General features: G+C 42.4%; 1 protein-coding gene across 2 annotated transcripts in view; it reads left to right on the top strand.

Annotated features, from left to right (window-relative positions):
* Positions 1 to 21,464, top strand: part of LOC119739188 — a 59,574-nt gene that overhangs the window by 13,822 nt on the left and 24,288 nt on the right. For both annotated transcript variants that reach the window (XM_038214021.1, XM_038214022.1), the window contains 4 exons: positions 11,170 to 11,392; positions 13,929 to 14,069; positions 19,124 to 19,434; positions 21,021 to 21,461. In XM_038214021.1, coding sequence (XP_038069949.1) covers positions 11,170 to 11,392; positions 13,929 to 14,069; positions 19,124 to 19,434; positions 21,021 to 21,461 — 1,116 coding nt within the window. The remainder of the gene's footprint in view (positions 1 to 11,169; positions 11,393 to 13,928; positions 14,070 to 19,123; positions 19,435 to 21,020; positions 21,462 to 21,464) is intronic.

Here is a 21,464-nt window from a genome sequence, read left to right as displayed (position 1 = left end):
CCCCTTCTTGAAAGTGGAGTGAGCCCTGGACATGAGGGTGCAGTGGTTTGGGTGGTGTGGTCCAGCATGCTTTAGTGCTGTACCATCTACCATCAATTCCAACCGCCCTGTCTCTTGTCTCTCTCTTTCAGCTCGCCAACAATCCGAGGATTTTCGAATCCCCTATTTCAAGCAGGCTCTACTAAAACATCCATTTACATTGTAACACAGTCTTCACCTTCTCCCAAGTCGAACTGTGGACCATGCAAGCTTCAATTCACGTCAACTTTTCTGTTGTGTCATAGCCACGTCCGTTACAAATTCTTTGTCGTAAGCTAAATTGCCTGCACAGCTCATTTGATACTGAGTCACAATAGTGTGTGTATTTTTCATACGTTGTTTCTTTCGTTCATGCACACTTATGTCTGTATGTGTTCAATCCGTTTAGATAGCTTTTGGCAGCTGCCCGTCTGCCCGTGATTGAATTTTTCGTCAGAGGGATTAACTTGTTCCTTGTCGCCAGCCTCGCTGAAATGATCGCCAATTTCCAAAGGGCTTTTCGTGGTTTAATTTTTGATGGTTACAAGGGGAGGGGGGTGGCAGAAACAGGGTAATTGGCCCTGGAGGGAAACCGGTGAGGGTGGGAGATGGGGGGATGTGCCCTCAAGGCATACAATCATCACGTTTTTGACAATGGAAAAGGGAAGGGATTTTTTGGCATTTTACCTGTAACTTAAGACGAGAATGGATGTGTGTGTTTTATTGCAGATTATGCACTGTGCTTGGCATTTGCTGCTCAGGTAGTTCACCGAATTTGACTTGATCCGCATTTTAAATTTAGAATTTTATTAAAAACATTTTAAAAGAAAAAAGTTTACTTGGTGTTCATATAAAAATGCACAGCATTCAGCGGCAGATTAGGGGGGGGGGGGGGCGCTGAAGGTGCAGCCTAGGGTGACCGTAAGGTCATGGCCAAATTCTGCTAAATGCACTTCAAAAATCTGTCAGATTTATCAAAAATCTGCCAAATTCCCCCAAATTACTCGAAATACACTAATAACACTTAAAATCACATGCAGATGTTGCAGTTTTGCCTTAATTAAGGTTCAAATTACATTATAAACAATCTATATAGTCACACAAAAATGTTATGACATTGCGTAAATTTCAGGCAAAACACGGTTGCGTTACGACAAAGTCCGTGGTTCCCAGTGAACCTCAGCACCTAGACTAGCCAACCTGCCCCATTATGCAAGGGTTTGTTTGAAAAGATGCAAGCTTTTACACACAAATGTACCATTTTTTTTTCAAATTTGCTATGTTTTTCTGTCAAATAACCCATTTTGCATAATTCTGCCAGAAATCTGCCAGAAAAAATCCATTCTGTCAAATTTTCTGTCAAACTCGTTTTTTAACCAAAAATCTGTCAAAGTTAGCCGAAAATCAGCTAAAATGGTCACCGTGGTGCAGCCCCTCCCCCCTTTATTATCGCTGACTATTTCCCCCAAACTTACAATAATTTTTGTTCAACATCATTGAGAGCCTTGACTGCACCACAAAGCTTTTGTACCTAATATTTTCTAAGGCCCTTGAACATGCATGTACGTGTACCCTGGACCGTAGGAGCTTCCAGCTGTGTGTTCACATTAACCCTCCTGCTATCTGAACAGTCACAGACAGTCAAAAAATCAATCCCCCGCCAAGCCTTTCACACAGGCTAGTCACCAACAGTCAGATCATATTTCATGCAAGCACTGTAAATAGTCAAATTCAGTCCACAGACAAAAACAGGCAAGTGGTAGGCACAGCTGGCTTATCAATCACCTACAGTCAAAACATTCATGAAGCTGAATTCACAGGTAGTCGATCCTGCTTTATGTAGGCTGGGAATTCTTAACTGTTAAAAACAGTCACCTGAATGATTTTGACTGAAAGGTGAACTTGGCACAGAATGTATGTTTGCATAGGAGGGTCATATTAAAGGAAAAATACAACATTTGCAAACATCAAAAAATAAAACTATTAAATCATTTTGAAATACCTTGCTGGACTGTTAGTGAATGACAGTGTAAAGCATCCTGTAAAATCATGGCACCTGGTATACTGTCATTTTCAAGAAAAGTCGTATTTTTGTATCAATTTCCAATGCTGGTTGGCCGACCAACGTTGGAAAAAAACTGGCTTTTTAAAAAAAAATACTGGCCCCTATTGGCCATCGCACTTGTTTGCAATCGATTACACACCTATGAACGGGTACAAGCCAGCTAAACTGATGGTTCCCTGACCTTACAATTCCCAATTGTATGTAAACTGTTCTGTTTCTTCTTAAATGGAGTCAGGGAACCAGACTACAGGAAACTGATTGTTTTTCTTGGTTTTTATAGCATTTTCGAACCCAAAACCTCCAAAAAGTCAGTGTAACTATATTTGCTATATATTTCCAACCCCCCAATTCCATCCATTTCTGAAAATTACAACAAAAGCAAATGATGTTATATTCCCTTTAATCAACTTGGATTTGGCCCTCAAAGGTTGTTTATTTCCCTCTTCTTTTTTAATTCCTGGCATTTTAATTCACATTTACATTTGTAGTAATTGTACTGTACGTTCTCAACTTCGTAAAGACAAATATGAAGGTGGCAACCAGAAGAGCACCTGGCTATTCTCCATGTCTGAGGACTTGGAACAATGGGTTACCTGTGATAACATCAAGTACCCTAGCCCAAGTCCTCAGAAGGTTTTTGTGCAAAAGCCTTATGGGACACGTTAAGAAAAAGTCCAATCAGTAGGAACAAAAGGAAGGAACAATGAGGGTCCTCATAGTATAGTAAAATCTGGCTGTGTGTGCGGATTGGGTGGGGGGGGGGGGGGGAAGGGGGCGGGGGCATTGGCCCCAATGTCATCTTTTTGTCCTTTAGATACTTTATCCACTTTTGGATACCATGACATTGTACAAAAAGGTACACGATGCATTTGTAAACGTATGTACTGTACCCTCCACTTTCAGAAACATTCCACCGTCATTGCCCACAGGCATCGGGCTTTTTACCAGCCATACATTTATTGCCTGGAATACAATGTCTACCCATGTAACAGTAACTCGGTTTAGATTTCTAGGTTAATCGTTCCTAATTGGCAGTTCCTATTATAAATACAAAAGCATGGAGCCCAAATTAAACGTGGCCTCCCCTTCATCGGCTGGGGAGCAGACAAAAAAGAAAAGGCCGGCCTCTCGGAGCAGCGGTGATCTCACCAGAATTGTCCAGGGGGTTTCTTACCCAAGTCCCGGTGTGGGGACGTCACGAGGTGGGGATTAACTTATTTCTCGTCACTCTTACGCTTCGTTTCATTTCTGGTGTTTGGGGGGAGGGTAAAGGGTGGGGGGAACACTGGGTTCTCTGACTGAAAATCAGGCTATGGATTAAGGGAATTAAATAGCACCTAGGGCCATAATTGGACAGGAATATTTACACAATGACTGGTCTTTAGGATCTTTTCCCAGTGGTCCTGTTTCCCGAAGGGTTGAAAATAATTTAGGGTTCCCATGGAGGGACCTCTTGCAAGTAATCATGAGAAGAACATGCAAGGTGCAACTGTGAAAAAATGGCACATGATTTCAAGGGGGCATTAACTGAGCATTGGACTTTTGAATTCAGATGGATTGAGATTATGAGGTCCTGTAATTGTGTACAATTTGCCGTAAACTGTATCCTCCAAGATCCTCAAAAATTGACCTGTAGGTTTTGTTTTTTTTCCAATAAAGTTTTCGTTTGTTTTTGAGGTGCTATTGTATCTTAATTGCTCTTTCTGTTTTTCTTCAATCACTTCAGTTATTGCCTGGTCAGCATTGTTGTATCCATCGCTATTGTCATTTGATACCCGGCAGTTTCGGCTTATCGTGAAATCCAGTATAACAACCACCTCTTTCTAATAAAACTTTCCTGGGATTGAATTTCAAGAACTATCCAGATATAAGTTGGCGACCCGGGGATTGTGAAAGTTGACTTGCAAGTTGGAACTCGGTCTGACAGTCACAGTGGATATAATAATACACAGTTGTGCTCAGCTCTGTTATTGGTAACAATAAGCCCATTTGCAATTCCAACCGCGCATGCGCTTAAGCAACATGATGTGCTTGCCGACCAGTTTCAAGAGATTTAAACAAAAACAATTGCACACAAGTCTACATGTATGGGGGACGTGGTAACCGATTCGGCCTTTTGCAATTTTTCATCTAGTAAAAAAGAAGATGAAAAGTTTTGTTCGCACCAAAGTTACCTATATAATGGCTGCAACAACCGGACATAAAAAAATCTGACAGGCCTGACGGGGGGTCAGGCCTGAAAAAAAAAATCCTGGATCTGCCCTGCATTCTGTAGATGGACACTTGTTTGGAATTTTTAGAACAAGCAACTAAAATACTTAGGACATGCGAGGAATTATCACTGCACTAAAAAAGTTGTTTGAAGGGTCCCGAAAGTGAAGCATGTCAGTGGATGTCAGTGCCTGAAATTGGAAGAATCTGTGGTGTAGGAGTGCACCTGATGGGCTTCGAGTCAATCTCTGTTATGGAAATGACACCAAGATTGATTGATTGATCACCCCCTTCCAACGTACATACTCCTGGTTTTGCTATCGGGCTGTTGCGGGCTGCAAACCCACCCCACCCCTACCTGGCTACCCCTACCCCAACCAATACCCCCACCCACCCCGACCTTACCCCTACACCCGATCCATCCTCAATGCCATCCCCATCCCATCACCCCAACCCCTACCTCACCACCCCCACCCCATACCCCGCCCCATGCACCCCACCTACCCCACCCCTTACTCCCACACCCCTTACTCCCACACCCCTTACCCCATCCACCCCTCACCCCACCCACCCCTTACCCCAACCCCACCCCAACCCAACCCACCCCACCCCACCCCACCCCACCCCTCCCCATCCCCCTCCCCATCCCCCCTCAAACCAACCTACTTAGGTGATACCCCATTGTAATCATCACCAGTCGCAGTGCAACCCCAGGTCCCAGTCGTTGTGAGTCAGCGATTGTAATGGACGGCACATGTTTGGTGACACCCAGCCTGGGACTGGGAGCACTTGTCGTTGGTAAATGGCGACTTCCGGTCCAGAATGGGGTATTTTGATCTCAGGAGATAGTGGCGCGGTAATCTTACCGGTTGTCATATATCCATCATGTTCGTGTGCGCTTACCTGTTTAGACTCAAAGATAATTTTTAAAATGATTTTCGACTCCTCGCAGGAACAGTGGGTGGCTTCCTGTGACCTTACAAAGGCCCTTGTGTGCAGGTCACACCAGGTGTGTGTTCAAATTCTCGTTTGTGCACATGAGTGTATGTGGAAAATGTACAACTATTTTTCTGTCTGAATGTGCACATACATGTAGGTGTAGTGTCTTCGCAGGGGCATTATCTCCTCTATGTTGGCAATGGTATTCCAGTGTACTGTCTGTCTGACTCTTAAATTGAAAGTGAGGGGTACATCTTGTCACAGAGTCTGTGGTCTACAAATGCAGCACTTTTACTACGGTAGCAACCAGAGGTGCTTTCTAAACCCATGACCAAACAGCATACCTCAGGCCAGTTCATACTGCAGGCAAATGCAAACTTGCGAAGCGAATTTGACCCCAGAAAACATCTGATGTGAACTTTGACAGAGTTGCCATGTATTCAAGTTTTGCAAATTTTGCCAAGCGAATACTTAACCGTGACGTTACATATTCGCATTGGCGTTTGCCTTTAGCACAGAGGGTGAACCTATTCTTTACTGGGATCAGGTTCATGGGACTGTTTGATACTGTTACCCTAAAAGTTGTACAAATGTACTTACTGGAGCAGAAATATTATAAACGTATTTCCTGGTCTTGAGAGTTGAGGTGCTAACACTTGTACGAAGGTATTCTGCCTCTGTATTCTGTTTTGACTGAGTAGGTACATTTTAAAAATATTTTCTACATCTACATCTACGCAGGTACTCAGCAAAGTCCACTTCTGGATGTTGACGCTAAGGTGTAGCTTAGGGTGCATGTGAAGCAGGGGGAAGCTTGTGCAGTAGAAAAATTTAAGTGCGAGTAAAGAAAAATCTTGGAGCTACTTGGCAGAGATGTGTGCCCTGAAGACGTCCACTGACGGAACTGTGATGATGTCTGCAGGAAGGGCATTCCAGAGCCGGACTGCTGTAGGCATGAAGGAGAACTTGTAGATGTCCTTGGAGGAATGGGTTGTGAGAAGCTGGTATCTTGCTGGATGGTAGTTTCTAAGTCTGGTATCTGTCATGGAGGTCAGGTACTGATATTTGTTAATTGCTATAAGGTTATGGGATATTTTCTACTAAGCTGAAGTTGTGAACTGCTTGAAATCTGACACTGGGCGGCATTCCACTCACGCAATTGGACCAACTGTTTGCGACTAATGTTGATTAACATTGGCAACAAAGTCGACGGTCTTCCCAAGTCATTTGCTACGTTTTTCCAAAAAGGCCAACACACACAACGAATATGATGATCCTGTCGGTGCTGAAATTGTCTATTTTTCACATCCCCAATAGGTTCATGTTTTTTGGGCAACAATTCACTTCCAGTCACAAGTAATTTTTAAGGAATTTAAAATCTGCTATCCAAACAGTGACACTTGTGGGAATGGCATACAGGGGTCGCCATTTGGACAACAGTTTTTCGATGACACTATCGTTCCCTTTGGGATTGGTACGTTAACAGGGCCAAGCTAACCAACGCAAGCACTTTTACGTGACCCTGGTCTAAGGTGATGGTTGTTGCGGTGGTCACACTAAATCTTGTCAAGAATTGAAGCTACATGAAGTACTTGTAATCGCTGTAGTCAAATTCTGAGTCATTATCGTCGTACAAGTGTTTCTAATTTCATGTTCGCGCACGTATGCATGTATACCCGTGTAACTTTGTGAGTAGTCACTCGTTCACCGCACACACTACGCCGCCATGTTTGTTTGCGTTAAATGCCTCCGTTTGATTTCCAAGATAGCGTCACATAATATAGGTCTAGTGCACCTTTCTGACAGGTGTCGGCATTCTGTACATTAACTGGTATCACCAGGGAAACATTGTGGATACTCATATATACTGTCAAAATTGTACATGAATTACCTGTACCTGTTGATGATTGTGCACTTTTTGCCTCCACCCCTAGACACCCATTCTTTTCATGTAACATTAAACATACAGTGTATTACAAGAGAGCTGTATAGGGGTAAGGGGTAAATTCTTATCTGGGTGAATTGGACAATTTATCAAGATTGGATCGGGCAAGATTTTGCTCACAAGGGAACTCCCGTCACAGGGAACTGTTCTCTCTCCCGCACTCTTTCTCTCCGGCAGTTTGGCAGGCATATTTAGGAAAAAAAGTGTCTCGTCATTGTCAACGCATCACACCCTCAGACCAAATACTGAACCAATTGCGGTTCTCGGGTCCCAAGACGGACTCAGCGGTAGTGGATTGATAGCTTTGGGCGCGTGCAACATGAGATTGCAATTGCAGTCATCTGGGACATTTGTTGACATCTGTGGTCAATTTCAAACATGTGCTTCAGGGGTTTTACATTTATTTTGCTTCAGAAGACAGCATTCTTTTGATATTGCTTTTTTAGCCTTCACTTACATAATTGATCTGAAGGCTCTGTGTACTCTCTCGTTTCTTAATGCTCGTGTCAAGAAAAAAACTCGGACCTGTGTTAAACCTTTTGTGCTATTAAGGCTGGTTGCAATACTTCACGCAAATTTTAGTACGAAGCAAATGTGTTAGGGTAACAGCGAATGTCACAAAAATGAAATTCAATCGTTGACATCGTGATATTCACACTAAATTCTGTGGATGTTGACTCCCTTGATAGTGATTTGGAAAAAAATCTGAGATCCAAGTTGAAAGTTGTGATAAAGAAATTGGGTCAGTAATAATTTATTTGATACAGATTTTCATTAGATTGAAGGTGAGTAAAATTTAATTTTTTTAACTGAAAAAATCATTAAATCGGCAAAAAGCCAGACAAACTTGTCATGGGGTCCTAATGAAAATGTGCACAAAACTAAACCATCCACGGCACATGACTTTTTTTATTTCAACCTTAAGAACGCCAGTTTCAAGTTTTGAGAGTGAATGACAAATACTTCTTGTTAGAAGAGTCGACGCAGAACAAAGTAAAAACATTTCTATGTTTTCCCTGTGAATTTGTATACAGTCATACACATTTGTACGTGTTCAATCCCAAGTTGGAGACCTGTCACGTTTACTCATCCGGCCTAACAGTCAGATAATGTGCTTGGATAATCTCTCGCGAGGATTTTATTGTCCCCGTAAGACAAAGTTTTGGTTTCGAAAGGCCACACTCCCAGACGCACTTTAGGGAACAAATGTTTGATTTGTCATACATGTACATGTACACGTTCATGTACCCACCACAAACCAAACATCTGCAAGTAGACTTTGAGTGGAAAGGGCATTTGTTTGTCATACATTGAGCTGCCAGATGTTGAGGTTTTTACTGGTGCCACTTGTTGGTTTTTTAACACATGCATGGACCAGCTGTCCCCTTTTTTTGCTGATGAGGGCTAAAATCTTGGAAAAGTGCCAGGAGAGCCTGCACGCTGGAAATAGTCAAGCAGCTTGTAAGGATCGACACAGTCTTGATTTCCTTGTCACTACTATTCCAAAAGTGTAAAGTCTTGAATGAAAATTTTCAAATTGTCAGACCACAGTCGGAGAGCTTAAAACTTACTGGTTTTCTTTGTGTATCATTTGTACATAATTTGTGTGCATGTGTATGATTAGGACATAACTGGCTTTGTAGTTTGTACTGTAAATTAAATAAAATTTGTGAGTACCAAGACGTAAGCTTACATGTAACTTTGCATACAAGTTTCAAAAAGACCTTGCTTATTCCAAAGACATTTGTCAAAGACATTGATTGTTGGTCAAAGTGCAAGATTACCTTGAATCATTATACACATTGGCCTGATCAGCACATCTCTCCATTGTCATCCTCCCAAACCCCGTGCCCCCGACGGGTTTCGTCACGCTTTCTTTACAATTGTTTCACCACCATCAGACGCCTCAGGAACTCATCACACTCCTTCCTCAATAAATCAGCGGGGTATTCCCTTAGAGGGGATTAACATGTCACCGAGCCCGTCATCGTTTGAAGGGGGAGGGGGGATGTCTGGGCAGACACTGGGCAAGTTTTTGATTTAGATTATTGACGGATTAGACGTTACCGTGATTGATTGAATGACTGGGAATTGATCAGGTGTAATCAGCGTCGATCTCCTTGCAGGTAGGCTGATGGAGAGTATGGCATTGCAAATTAGACAGGTTTAACAAAATTGTTTCCAGGGTAAAGCTAGATTCAGAGAGTGAAACTGTGGCAGTTGTGAACTTGAGGATTAGTAGTTTAATGTAGATCAAGCTATCGCCTTTGCGAGAGGGGCTGGTCGCCTTTGCCAGAGGGGCTGCACCTTTGCCAGAGGGGCTGGTCGCCTTTGCCAGAGGGGCTGGTCGCCTTTGCCAGAGGGGCTGGTCGCCTTTGCCAGAGGGGCTGGTCGCCTTTGCCAGAGGGGCTGGGAGCCTTTGCCAGAGAGGCTTGGAGCCTTTGTCAGAGGGGCTGGTTGTCTGCCAGAGGGGCTGGGAGCCTTTCCCAGAGGGGCTGGGAGCCTGTGCCAGGGGGGCGAGGTGTCCACCATTTGTCAATTTCAGTTGGTCATTTATATTTGCCAAGAGGGGGAAGGGTTCATGCTCCCGCCCGCTGTACACCCCTTCATGATGATCAGCCCATCGTACCAGTGCAGTATCTTTGGACAACCAAAGGCTACTACTATGGCAGTTGGAATTGTCCTTGGTATAAACAATAATTTATTTAAAAATTGTGTACACACTTTAATTGAAGCTGCACTTACAGTCATGTACATGTGTACAGACTAATTTGTTGACTTAATTGTCCACCGTGACTGAGGAACCATGAATACCCATGAAACAAGCTTTTTTGACCAAAAGAGTTAAAATTACAGGCAATCCTTGTCTTTAAGAACATACAATGTATGCGTCATTCATGTAAATATGATCCTACCTCAGTATTTGCCAAAGGGGCTTGGCTTCGCCGGATAAGTCTGGAGTGATTACCAGTACAGTGCGGCAGAAGCCTTACTCTGTAAAATCTGCCAGGGCTGACCACCGAAGATGTTTTCCCGGAAAGAAAGAAATGTGCTCCACCTCTTCCGTCCCTCACTTCCACGTTTGGTTTCCAGTTTCCATCTTAGACTTACTCCAGACCCCATTAAAAATCAATTTATCCTAATTATCCATCTATTCTCTTGGCACAGTGTAAGCTGTACACAGTCTATGGCTGTACGTACCGGAACGTATTTCAACTCTGGCTAATTTCACCACAAAATTGTTTGTTGTGACACATTTGCTTTGCATTCGCATTCACATAAATTTGCATCTTGGCATTGGCATTTAAATGAAATGCAGAGTTGTCATGACTCGAGTCAATGACTCGACTTGAGTCCGACTCGAGTCACGATTTTGGTGACTCGACTTGACTCGAGTCCCTAAGGGCAAATGACTCGACTCGACTCGAGTCCCTCATCAGAACGACTCAACTCGATGAAGGCTAATGAGACTCAAGTCCCAAAAATAAAAGCAAAACTTTGCGAAAAATATTTGCAATGACTTACGCCGGTGCTGGTTTTTGTTCACGTCACATTAGAATGTTGATAATAATGTATACATTATACATACGTGGTTTGATCAGTGTCCCCATTAGTTGAATGACGATCAGCTGGCACCCCCTTTTTCTTTTCATTAAGAGGCAAATGTGGTGTCGCCACATGTAGTAGCACGAATGTAAAATTTAAAAAGCCAAAAAACGACTTTTTCTCTTGTGTTTATTTATTGTATAGTGCTGAAATATTTGTGACTCGAATTGACTCGAGCTAAATACTTTGACTCGACTCGACTCAACTCGACTACACACTGTGACTCGACTCTACTCGACTCAACTCGACCGTCTTGACCTAATGACTCGACTCGACTCGAGTCACTTCTTCAAAATGACTCGACTCGATTCGAGTCACAAAAATCAGTGACTCGTTACAACTCTGATGAAATGTGAACCTATTGTAATCGATTAATTTCTTGCAGAGGTTTTCCCGAAGCAGCAGTTGTTTGTGGAGGGTAAGGCCCGACCGATTCTCCTGGATGGCCGGCCCGGTGTCAACCCCTCTTCTGACTTCACCAATCACGTCGTTAGGACGCTTGCCATGGAAGTCTTGGGCTATGAGGATGTTAGGATCTTGAGCTCGGACGTTGACTTCCACAACTCCACGGTAGCATTGCAGAGAGTCTCTGGGTGTGCTGATTACAAGTGAGCCCCGTAAATTAACACCTCCATTTAAAACTTGAATTCAAAAGTCACACCGAACAATAATGTTTATTTGAATTAAGCTCAGATTTGAAGACAGGAACAACAGCATGTACAAGCGAAAGTCTGAACTTTCCATCGCAGATGTTGTGAAAATTGGTACCGGTACATAAAGTCTTGCTATCTCAAATCATAAGTCTACATTGTATTTGAGTCAACTCAAGTCATTCTTACAATAATACTCTTTGGTTTCGTGTGACTTTTTAATGCCGGTCTGTTTAACCAGTTCGCATCGGAGGATGTGATGACACGCACTGGCTGTTTTTGTACACAGGCACAGCTGACGGGTTAACGTCGAGATTGCCTAAACTTGCCTCCGGGTGACGTCTAAATGCACTAATCCCTCGTGCCTTTTGTACACACACACACAAAGTCTGTGGAGGCGGATCTTGAATTGGCTGTTGTGCACGGCCTTTTGTTGTACAATTTACGCTCCAGTGCACACCCCAGAGTATTGAAACATAGAGGTTTCGGCAAGAAATATCATACAAATACTGAAATGACGTTTACAAATCAGTTTTTGTTGCATTTGGCTGTATGTCAAAAGTTGGCTGGAAAATCTTGTCTTTTGCGAAAATCGAAATGTTCAGCAAAAATAATCCTGGTGTGAAGTGGTTAAGGACATCAAATACCACTATGTTGTAGTTTGGTTTTTCAGCTAATTGTTGTTTTCTTGCTTTTTGCACATTTTTCACAAATTGGGGATAACAATTAAGTTGCTTGTACATCAATAACAACACATACTGGTCAAAAGGGCAGAAAAGTGCTTTCCCCTCCCCCCCCCCCTTTTCGTTTTAGGTCCTGTGTTTATAATTAAGACTAATTGTATGAAAAGACAAATACAATTGAGGTTTTGTAAAAATGCTGCACAAATGAAGGGTTAGACCACTGCAAATTACTTCATCAGAAACACAACACAAGAAATTGATGGAGGCATTGAGAATCCTTAACTTGTCAGCCATGATACACTTAAACTATCCAGGTTTAGCTGGGTTCTTGGCTAGACGTATTTAATTAGAGCCGGCTTGCCAAGGGACAAGGGTGTAAATTGAGTTGTCAAGTCCAATTTCTGGGCCCTCCGACAACAAGAGTCGGCTGTTGTGTTGGCGGCCAATTACGGGCTGTCACCGTGGGTTTTGAAGACAGTCATCTCGAGACGTGCATCAGCGCTTGACACATGGTTATCATTTTGTGCTTTGTGCCTGCTCGCTGATTAGCATGGATCTCAGTGTCAAATGCAGTGGCGATCAAAGTAGAGGCCTCAGTAGAGGATTTTTCGGGGAAAAAAGGGGGTACATGTACCGGTAATCCAAAAAAATCGGGGTAGAATGTGGAAATTATGAATTTGAACACTATGAACTTGAACGCTAGGTGTCTCTGTGGTTGAATCTTAAAGGGTGGTTTGTCAGTGTTCCATTGCTTCCTTACTTGCACCCCTGCAGTTATGAATGACTGGGCACCATTGATTTCGCAAGAGAAGATAAAAGCAATTGTTTTGGCCAAGTTCCAGGCTAGTTGTGAGCAGTGAGATGAGCAGTGAGTGCATGTGGACTGCATGTAAAAAGGGGAGGCCCAAGCAGACCACAGGGATGCGCAATGCTTGGCTACCTCATGCCACCTTTATGGACTCCCAGCGCAAACAATAGAGGGCGCTGTTGACCACTTTGAGAGCTCAGTGGACGGGATGCACCGTCTATATGTAGTGCGAAGTACGCACAACTAATTTTATTTTGTGCACAGAGCCATAGCGTCTTTGCATGAGCATCAGGCGTCATCAGCAATGTGTTTGAATGTCTCTCCCAGTGGTCTTCCCAAACACTATATCTTTCTTGTAGTTGAGGGGATGCTTGTGCACGGAGCCCATTTAAATTCAGACCATGAGCTTCGTAAAAGGTTTTGTGCTTATTTTTTTAAATTCAATGTTGCTGAGTCACCCATGACTGCTAGGATACAAGTATTGGGTACATATGTATCAACAGAAAGCTGATAAATCTCATAGTTTAACATTGTAACCCACTATTTTGGATAATGTTTTTGATGCACCCTTGTGATCATATGTGATGCGATCACATAGGATTGAGTCGTTTGTCGGGAATTTTCATTTGGAGATACAGTCCAAAATAGGGCCACTTCATCACATCACATCATATCTCTTGGTGTTCCGATTTCCATAATTTTTGAATTAAAGATGGTATCAGCATGCGGTTTTCACAGCAGTAATGCTGAGATTGTGCTCTTTTCAAATCTGTAATAAAAAAAATTGGACCAGGGTCGACAAACGACTCATTTAGCTTGATCCCATCACATATGTTGATCTGTATTCCAAAAATTGGTGGAGGTGGTTGAAGAAATAATTTTCAAAACGTTTTAAAGCAAAGGCCTCCAAGTTCTTGTGAATGTCTGTAAGGAAACAGTTGTAAAAATGATATTAATATGATTTTATCTTCCTTTGCTTCTTATTCTTCTACCCCTTGTCCAGTTGTCGTGCCGTGTTGATGCCCAATGATGCCAGTCATGCTACTATCAACACGGAGGTGTGGCAGAACAACCTTCTAGAGATGTCGCTGTGGTTGGACACTGGTACCATCAAAGGCAACGGCTTCCTAGGCTTTACTGCAAGGTGTGTTTCCTTCTAGTCTTCTATCATGGATCTTTTAAACAGTGAGAGATCTAATATTTTTGCCTGACTGGAAGGGCCCGTCTATCCTCCTCTGACTGACCAATAGAGTGAAAGACTAACTTAAGGCCTACTTACACATACGCGATTTTGTAGCGCGACAATGTCGTAGGATGCTCGTGTGCAAACAAATACGTGACACATGTCGCGTGATTTACAAATAATTTACAGTTTTTTAGGTGCAGGGCCTATATGAAATGTGAATTTGAATTGATCAAACAAGGCAATTGTGGGCTTCTTGCAGTCTTGTCAAGGTATCCATTTCTTATTAAAATCAAATTGCGGAAAAAAGCTGGACAAGAAGTAGGTTTTTCACTAATAAGTGGACACCTTAACTAAGTTAAGTGGACATTGTAACTAATGTTGAACTTAATTTAATTTTCTCCGAAACTGCAGGCAGCTTGAAAATGTCAATAACATTACTTGACAAGAACAGTTAAGTTAGATGCTCCTATTGCCAAATGCATTTGCTATTGTTTTACTTTTTTAATTATCACAGCACAGTTTAATGTTAGTTACAGCGTCCACTTAACGTTATACTGTAGTTACATGTACAGTGTCCACTTATTAGTGAAGCAAATTCTCCTCAAGCTTTTTTCCACAATTTGATTCTCATAAGAAATGGATATGGTACCTTGACAAGACTACAAAAAGCCCACACTTGCCTTGTTGGATACTTGCAGAGGAATGCACTTAAGTGCAAAGTGGACACCATGTACCGGTATAGTTTACAAAAACTGTCTAAAAATACCATTATAATCTGCATTGTAGTGAAAAATATTTGGCCTACAATTATTATCTTTGCAGTGTTGTTTTCCACTCAAAGCGATGTTTTTTCCAACAATTGAAGAGAAAACTAACAGCATGCAGCTTTCATCTTTCTTCAGATCTAATGTCCCACTTTTGGTTGCCAGTATTGTGTCCTTACACAAATAAGGTGTTTTTAACATTTTGCTTGTGAAGTCCAAAACCCAATAATTAAACGTTTAAAATTTTCCCACAAAACAATCTACCAAAAGTTATTGGAAAATCTTGTTTGGAAAAGAGAAATGTGTAGGCAAGCCGATGAGAAAATGCTGTGATGGGTTCCGTCACTGGTGTTCATGAGTAGACTCCACAGTGCCCATTAAAATCCACGTCTTCGGCTCCATTTTGCACTTTGTTTTCATTTTCAAGTCACGATTGCTCAGCCTAGCCGAAATTACCTAAATGTGTGTCCCAATTTTGTGAAGTGTTGGATCAATTTGGGCTGATTTAGGCAGGCGCCTATAGCTGAAAGGCCAATTTACATACATGTACATGAAGAGTTAAAAAAAATTGATTACATGAGCAATCAGCAGGAAATAAGGCGGCAAAACTAATCACTTTATGGCAGCATCAAAATCTGCAGGTGTTTGAGAAACACTTGGCTACTTTCAAAACGGTTACAGCTGACTCTAAGTTTGAAGGAAGTTTGTCATCAACCGAAGATGAATGCATGCGATATTAGGCTGTCAATGATCCGATAAAGGGACATGATGCTTGCCTACAACTGCAGATTAGTCACAAACACTTTCAAAAAATGTTGTAAAAAAAACAGTGTCAACACTGTATCAATATTTTCTGGCAAGTAGGCCGTACATTTTACCCATGTACAGTAGTAGAGCTTTTCAGCACTTTTCAGTAAGGATTCATTAAGACAGCTAGTTTACCTATTCCTATTCATTGAGAGCCCTTCACATGGGTCACTTTTTAAACACCTGATAAAACACCAACTGGTTTTAAAGCTATAGTCCATCATTTGTTATTAGTGCATTTTGTTCGTTTGAAGCAACAAAAGTGTTCAAAATCTAATGAAGGATACCGAACAACTTACTTGATGAAGTTTCAGCTCAGCTTCAGCTTTATATTCCGAGAAAAACAGCATTCTAGGATCTCAATTTCAAATCAAAAGTTGCTAAATCATGTTTCGAATTGTTTTGAATTGCAGCTTTACGCGATGTCGCGCACTGATCTGACGAATTATAGCAACCGCGCGCGCCTGTGCGTCGTTCCAATGCTTGTGCGCGCTGCGCCGAATAACAAAACGAACTACTAATTTAAATTTTCCTACGGTGCTTCTTAAGACGCACCGTTGGAAATGCCTTCTTTCGTTGATTTCTTCAAAATGAGAGCTTGCCAGAAAGGATCATTTCACAGGGAGTTTAGTCCCCTTACTATCTTTCAACCAGTATGTTTTTCAACAATAATTACGCCAGTTACTTTTTTGGATAGCTGCAAATGATGGACTCGGGCTTTAAACACTTTTTTTCCGCTGTGAAATCTGGTCACTTAGGTCCTATACTCTTTTTGGGGTTGAACCCTCACACGGGACCAGTCACTTTCATGAGATCCGTATTTCATAGTCCCAAATTCACCTTATACCGGCACCACTGCGTTCTGTGCAATATCGCGCAGTACGCGCCATGCAGGTACCAATCTCCATATAAGGAGATTGTTACTACTACTCATGCAAGGCACATATCATAAACATAGCTAGTCGGGTGTTTCACAAAACATGAAGTAAAACTGTTGAACAAAATCTTTGAAAATGTTCAGTTTTTGACTTGTTTGGACTTTTTGACCGAAAGGTATTAATGAATGGGAATAAATATGTGCTTGGCCGGTATTAAACAAGTACGTTAAAAACCGGCAAGGGGCCTGGTCGCCGAATGCACATTCCAGGGCCCTAGCTAAACGTACTTGTTTAAAACGGGCAAACACATATTTATTCCCTTATTTACCAAGGTTTCTCCACTTGTGGATCAAGAACCACTTTTTGGGGGTTGGGGGTGGGGGCAGCCAGCGGGCCGTTGCAAACTCAAATGGGGAATATGGACCTATTTGATGCTACAGAAAAGAGATGCTCTTTTCCCCCTTTTTCTTAACTATCTTTTAATATTACACGAATTTGCAGAGGAAAAGGCAATGATTAGCATCGATGTGCAAACAGTCTCCACTCCTCTTGTAGTTTAATGACTTAAAACCAGACAGTCTTTGGGGGCATGCATGGCTGCGGTCTCATTTGAGTATTTTTCATACTGTCATAGCAATTTTCAATGTACATGTACAAATTGTAAGAGGATATTCTTCATGTTCTGTTGTAGATCTGCCATGTGCATGAATTAGACCACCATTTCAATTGGAGGAGATGCATTCCAATGTGTGAACAGGATGGAAATGTAGGAAATGTATATTATCCCTCCGTGATTACAGTGGGGGAAACATCAACCCCATACCCTGTTGCCTATAATTTCCACGTCCTGCGTTCTAAATAAAAAAATCCCTGCCATCACTTTTTGGGTTCCCCCTAGTCTGATGCTGAGCCCAAATGGTTTATATGGTTCAGTGCTCCTCACCAAGTCACATCATGCAGCCCTTGAGAGAATCTCAGCAGTTGCAGGATGACACAGTTCCCTTCTTCATGGCTCATTTGCACGTACATGCACGTGGATCTGCCAATTCCAATAATAATCACAGTTTTTTGCACTGTGTGTAAAGTCCCCATTCCACATGCGTAACTGACAGACTTAGTGGAGCTGTTGGGAAGACAAATTAGAGGAAGTTCTTTAGCTTCCTGGAAATTACCGTTATTCCCACCTTGAGATCCGTGAGGCCCTGCGTTGAGGAAAAAAAAATCCACTCTTAAAAAAATTACCCCAGCAGCAAGTGCTGGGGTAATTTTGATCACAAAATACCGAATGTTATAATAATTTAGTTCAAAATGACTCCACAGCTTAATCTATTTGTATTTGGATGTCGTTTAATTTGTATTATCCCCTTTAGCCACAGTGGCTCCGATTAATAAGCTACTTACATGTACATGTGTCTTTCTTCTTTTTTTTTGGCCGCAATCATCAGTGACTCACATCGACTTGGGTTTTTTGGTCAAACTTGTTATTTTTGGAGAAGTCGACACGGCTTGCTGTCTGTTGCTGTGTGTAGTTAGTAATAAAGAGTCATTTCCACACGGTAATGGAGTTAATGTGAGCTATTGATAAAAAAGTCCCCAAGGCATAGGTGTACATTTGTCCTGATGGAGCTTGTAAACGGGGCATATTTTCTTGTAAAGAAAAGATAAGCAACCGGATCGGATCATCATCATCACAGTGCAATTCTGGCCTGTTTCTTTTTGCCCCTAAAGAAGGCCTTGCGAAGGATAAAATATCAGGAAGATACATTTTCTGACTTGTATATTTCAGGTCAATCCAGTCATTGAGCAGTCTGCAGCAGTTTAGATATAGTTAATTTTCCTGTTTCTTTTTAGTGTAACTTAGGCATAAGTTCTACTTTATCTACTGACACGTACACGAGGCAGAGAAAGCTTTCCACTGTCCCAGGTCTCCACAAAGCATGCATGCATCTTCCCAGTTTGTACCCTCACTGTCCAGGTTTCTTGTTACAGTGTTTTGCCATGTAATTGCTTCTTCTCGGTCTGTTTCCTTTAGGAACCCATTTTAACTTCAAGATTGGCTTTGATGGCTTTGTGGTTATGGATGTATGACATCAAGCTACCCTTTGTGTCAAGGGCATGTTGGCGATATTCAGTTGTCAGTGTTGTAAACGAGTCCAGAAAGAGTCCACACAAGTCAAACAGAAATAAATCAATCCCAAATTAAGTCGCAAGCAATTCAAATGAAGTGTGACAAATGTTGTTCATCTCCCGTATGTTACTCCCATGACCGGAGTTGTGAATAAAATATTGACTTGTGATTTACTTGTGACCTACATGTAGACTTGTGATGGACTCGTCTACTTTGTACAACATTAGTTGGTTTTTGACATAGTCCAACCACAGTGCAGGATGACGGGAATGTTACGGAAGAATTGTCAATCAAAGGCATTGAGGCTTGGTACCAGTATTTCTCTCATCAATATACCAGATTTAAGCATCATAAAGCAGTGCTGAAATTCTTCTCTGATCCCTCCTATATGAAGTTTTTTTCTCTTCTGTTTTTTTTCCCACTGAACTTGGACAGGTACGGCTGGTTCATCTCCCAGACTTTGGTGGCCCAGATGTGGGAGCAGCACCAGCTCATTGCCGATCACTGGAAGAGCCTGCACTCCCCGACGCTAATCCAACAGCTCCTCATCCCGATGTCTGAACTACGAGGGCTTGTTGTCGTCAAACCCTCCACGGTCTCATCTGGGAAGCCACAAGGCAAGGAGACCAGGTATTACTGCGAGAGAGTGGGGTGCGTCCGGGGAATGTACATTCCTTCTGATTGCCAGGGCATGAATGGCACCTCACAGACGGCGGAGTGTGCTACGCTTGTTGCTGGTTATCCAGGTTTGTGGTGTTTTTTTTGTGACGTGCATGTAGTGACAAAAGTTCTGTCCAGAAATGCGACCCAACCCAGCTAAACGGGTCAGAAGTAGCCAGATCTACATTAGAGTTACAAGCTCTTAACCAAATCTTGCACACTCAAAATGTACACTCAAAATGTAAGTTTTCAGTGACTGTCCCATCTTCATTAAGAATATCAAATTCAGTGAAAGGGTGGATCCAAAGAGGTTACAGTCGGGGCGACGGTGGGTGTGCCGGGGGCCAAAAGGCTCTTTTGGGTGAAAAATGGCCTTATTTGAGAAAATTTCGGTCACTGCCAGTGTGGCACCCCTGGACTCGCTACTGTAGTGATACATCAAAACGAAGAGCTGATTTTTCTCTTTTTATTCGTAAGAATTAAGCAGACAAATATCTGTAAGACCTCTTCCATTGAATCTACTCACGTTTCATTTTTGCAATTCCATCCTTATCTTATTCTTAGAGTTTCTTGGAATTTTTTCTTGGAATATTTTTCTGTGTTGTAAAAACAAATGAATGCAATCTCTGTACAACTCAATATTGCAGTGCCAGTGACACTTATTTAGGAATTCATGTTTATACAACAAAAAAAGGGAAACACACGTGTGTGTTTGCCTGATTTACACGGCTGCTCACCACTTAAAACCGGGAAATAAGATAGAGCCTAGTGCATGTTTCAGAAGATAGTCAGGCTATCAGTCCCAACTAAAGAGTCTTGACGCAAAGTCCACTTTTGACAATGAGGTTATATTCTCTGACTTCGAAAGGATTAGCAAACGTCGGTTTGGGAGTAATCTGCCCTTCATAATGATTAAGCATTTTGGAATACACGCGCCTTGGGACGGTGATGGTCCAACCCGATAAGGATTAGGTATCACACTAATTGGCGAGGTCACCGATGGTGTCCACTCGGATCAACAAGAAAACTTGTGATTCTTCCTGTGTTGATGTCCTCGTTGCTATCTTGTTCCCCGAAGAAATCGGCGACGGTGAACTGGTCGCCACGGGTTGCTAGGTCGCATCCCACGGTGCGTAGTGACCGATTTGTGTCACCGTCGGTTTTGGATACTGGCTCTTGAAATTTGGGATAGAGGAGTGTGGTCCGCGTGGGGGATTTGTCGGTCAATTTGTGACCTCTCTGTGATGACTAGTCTGCTTATGATTTACAAACATCAGTCACAAGTACGCTGACGTTCTTAGTTTCATTGATTGTGGTTTCCTTGCCTTTGAAAGGCTTGGTGCTTATTTTAAGTTTATTTGCAAAATTTGTAATACAAATTCTTACACAACTGCACACAACAGAGTTGTTTATGATGAAATCCGAAATCAGTTGTAAAGTGAAGGTCTCTATTTCATGATTTATTAAAAGTAGAAATTGGGATGGGAGTAAGAATCTACTGGTAGTCCATTGTTTATTTCCATTTTGTTGTTGGTCGTTGCTGACTATTCCCACCAGTGAATATGCTTAACAGTTACCACATTCAATCTTTTGGATCATTCTTTTGTCTTCGCAAAGTGTGATTAGGCTTCCCAGATTACCACATATATCTTTTGTTTCTATGTTTGTATAGACACGTCATTTGACATGCTGATTGGTCAGATTGCCAGTCTCCGCCTCCCTGTCATGGTGGCCTGGATCGGTCCGGAGTATGAGTCCTACGTCACCTCCCGTGCCCAGGCCTACCTTCCCACCCTCTTCCTGAGCTGGAGCCCCCACACCCTGACGTCTTCCGGCCTCTTCAACCGCGTCTCCTTCCCCACCTGCATCGAGGGCAGCCACTCCGACTCAAACTCAGGCTGCGATTTCCGCGCCTACCCTGTCAGCAAGCTGTCATGGCTGCCGCTGGCTTACAGCTGCCCCGACTTGGACAGGATGATCACCGAGATGAGCTTCAGCGACTTTGAGATGCTGGCGATCCTTGGGAGGTACTACCGGAATGACGGTGACATGCAGGAGTTTGCCTGCGACTGGCTGAAGAACAACCCCGCTGTTTGGAATGAATGGGTAGCAAGTT

Source organism: Patiria miniata, unplaced genomic scaffold (assembly GCF_015706575.1).
Source record: "Patiria miniata isolate m_02_andy unplaced genomic scaffold, ASM1570657v1 HiC_scaffold_30, whole genome shotgun sequence".
Classification (NCBI taxonomy): domain Eukaryota; kingdom Metazoa; phylum Echinodermata; class Asteroidea; order Valvatida; family Asterinidae; genus Patiria; species Patiria miniata.
This window is presented reverse-complemented; position numbering and strand designations above follow the sequence as displayed.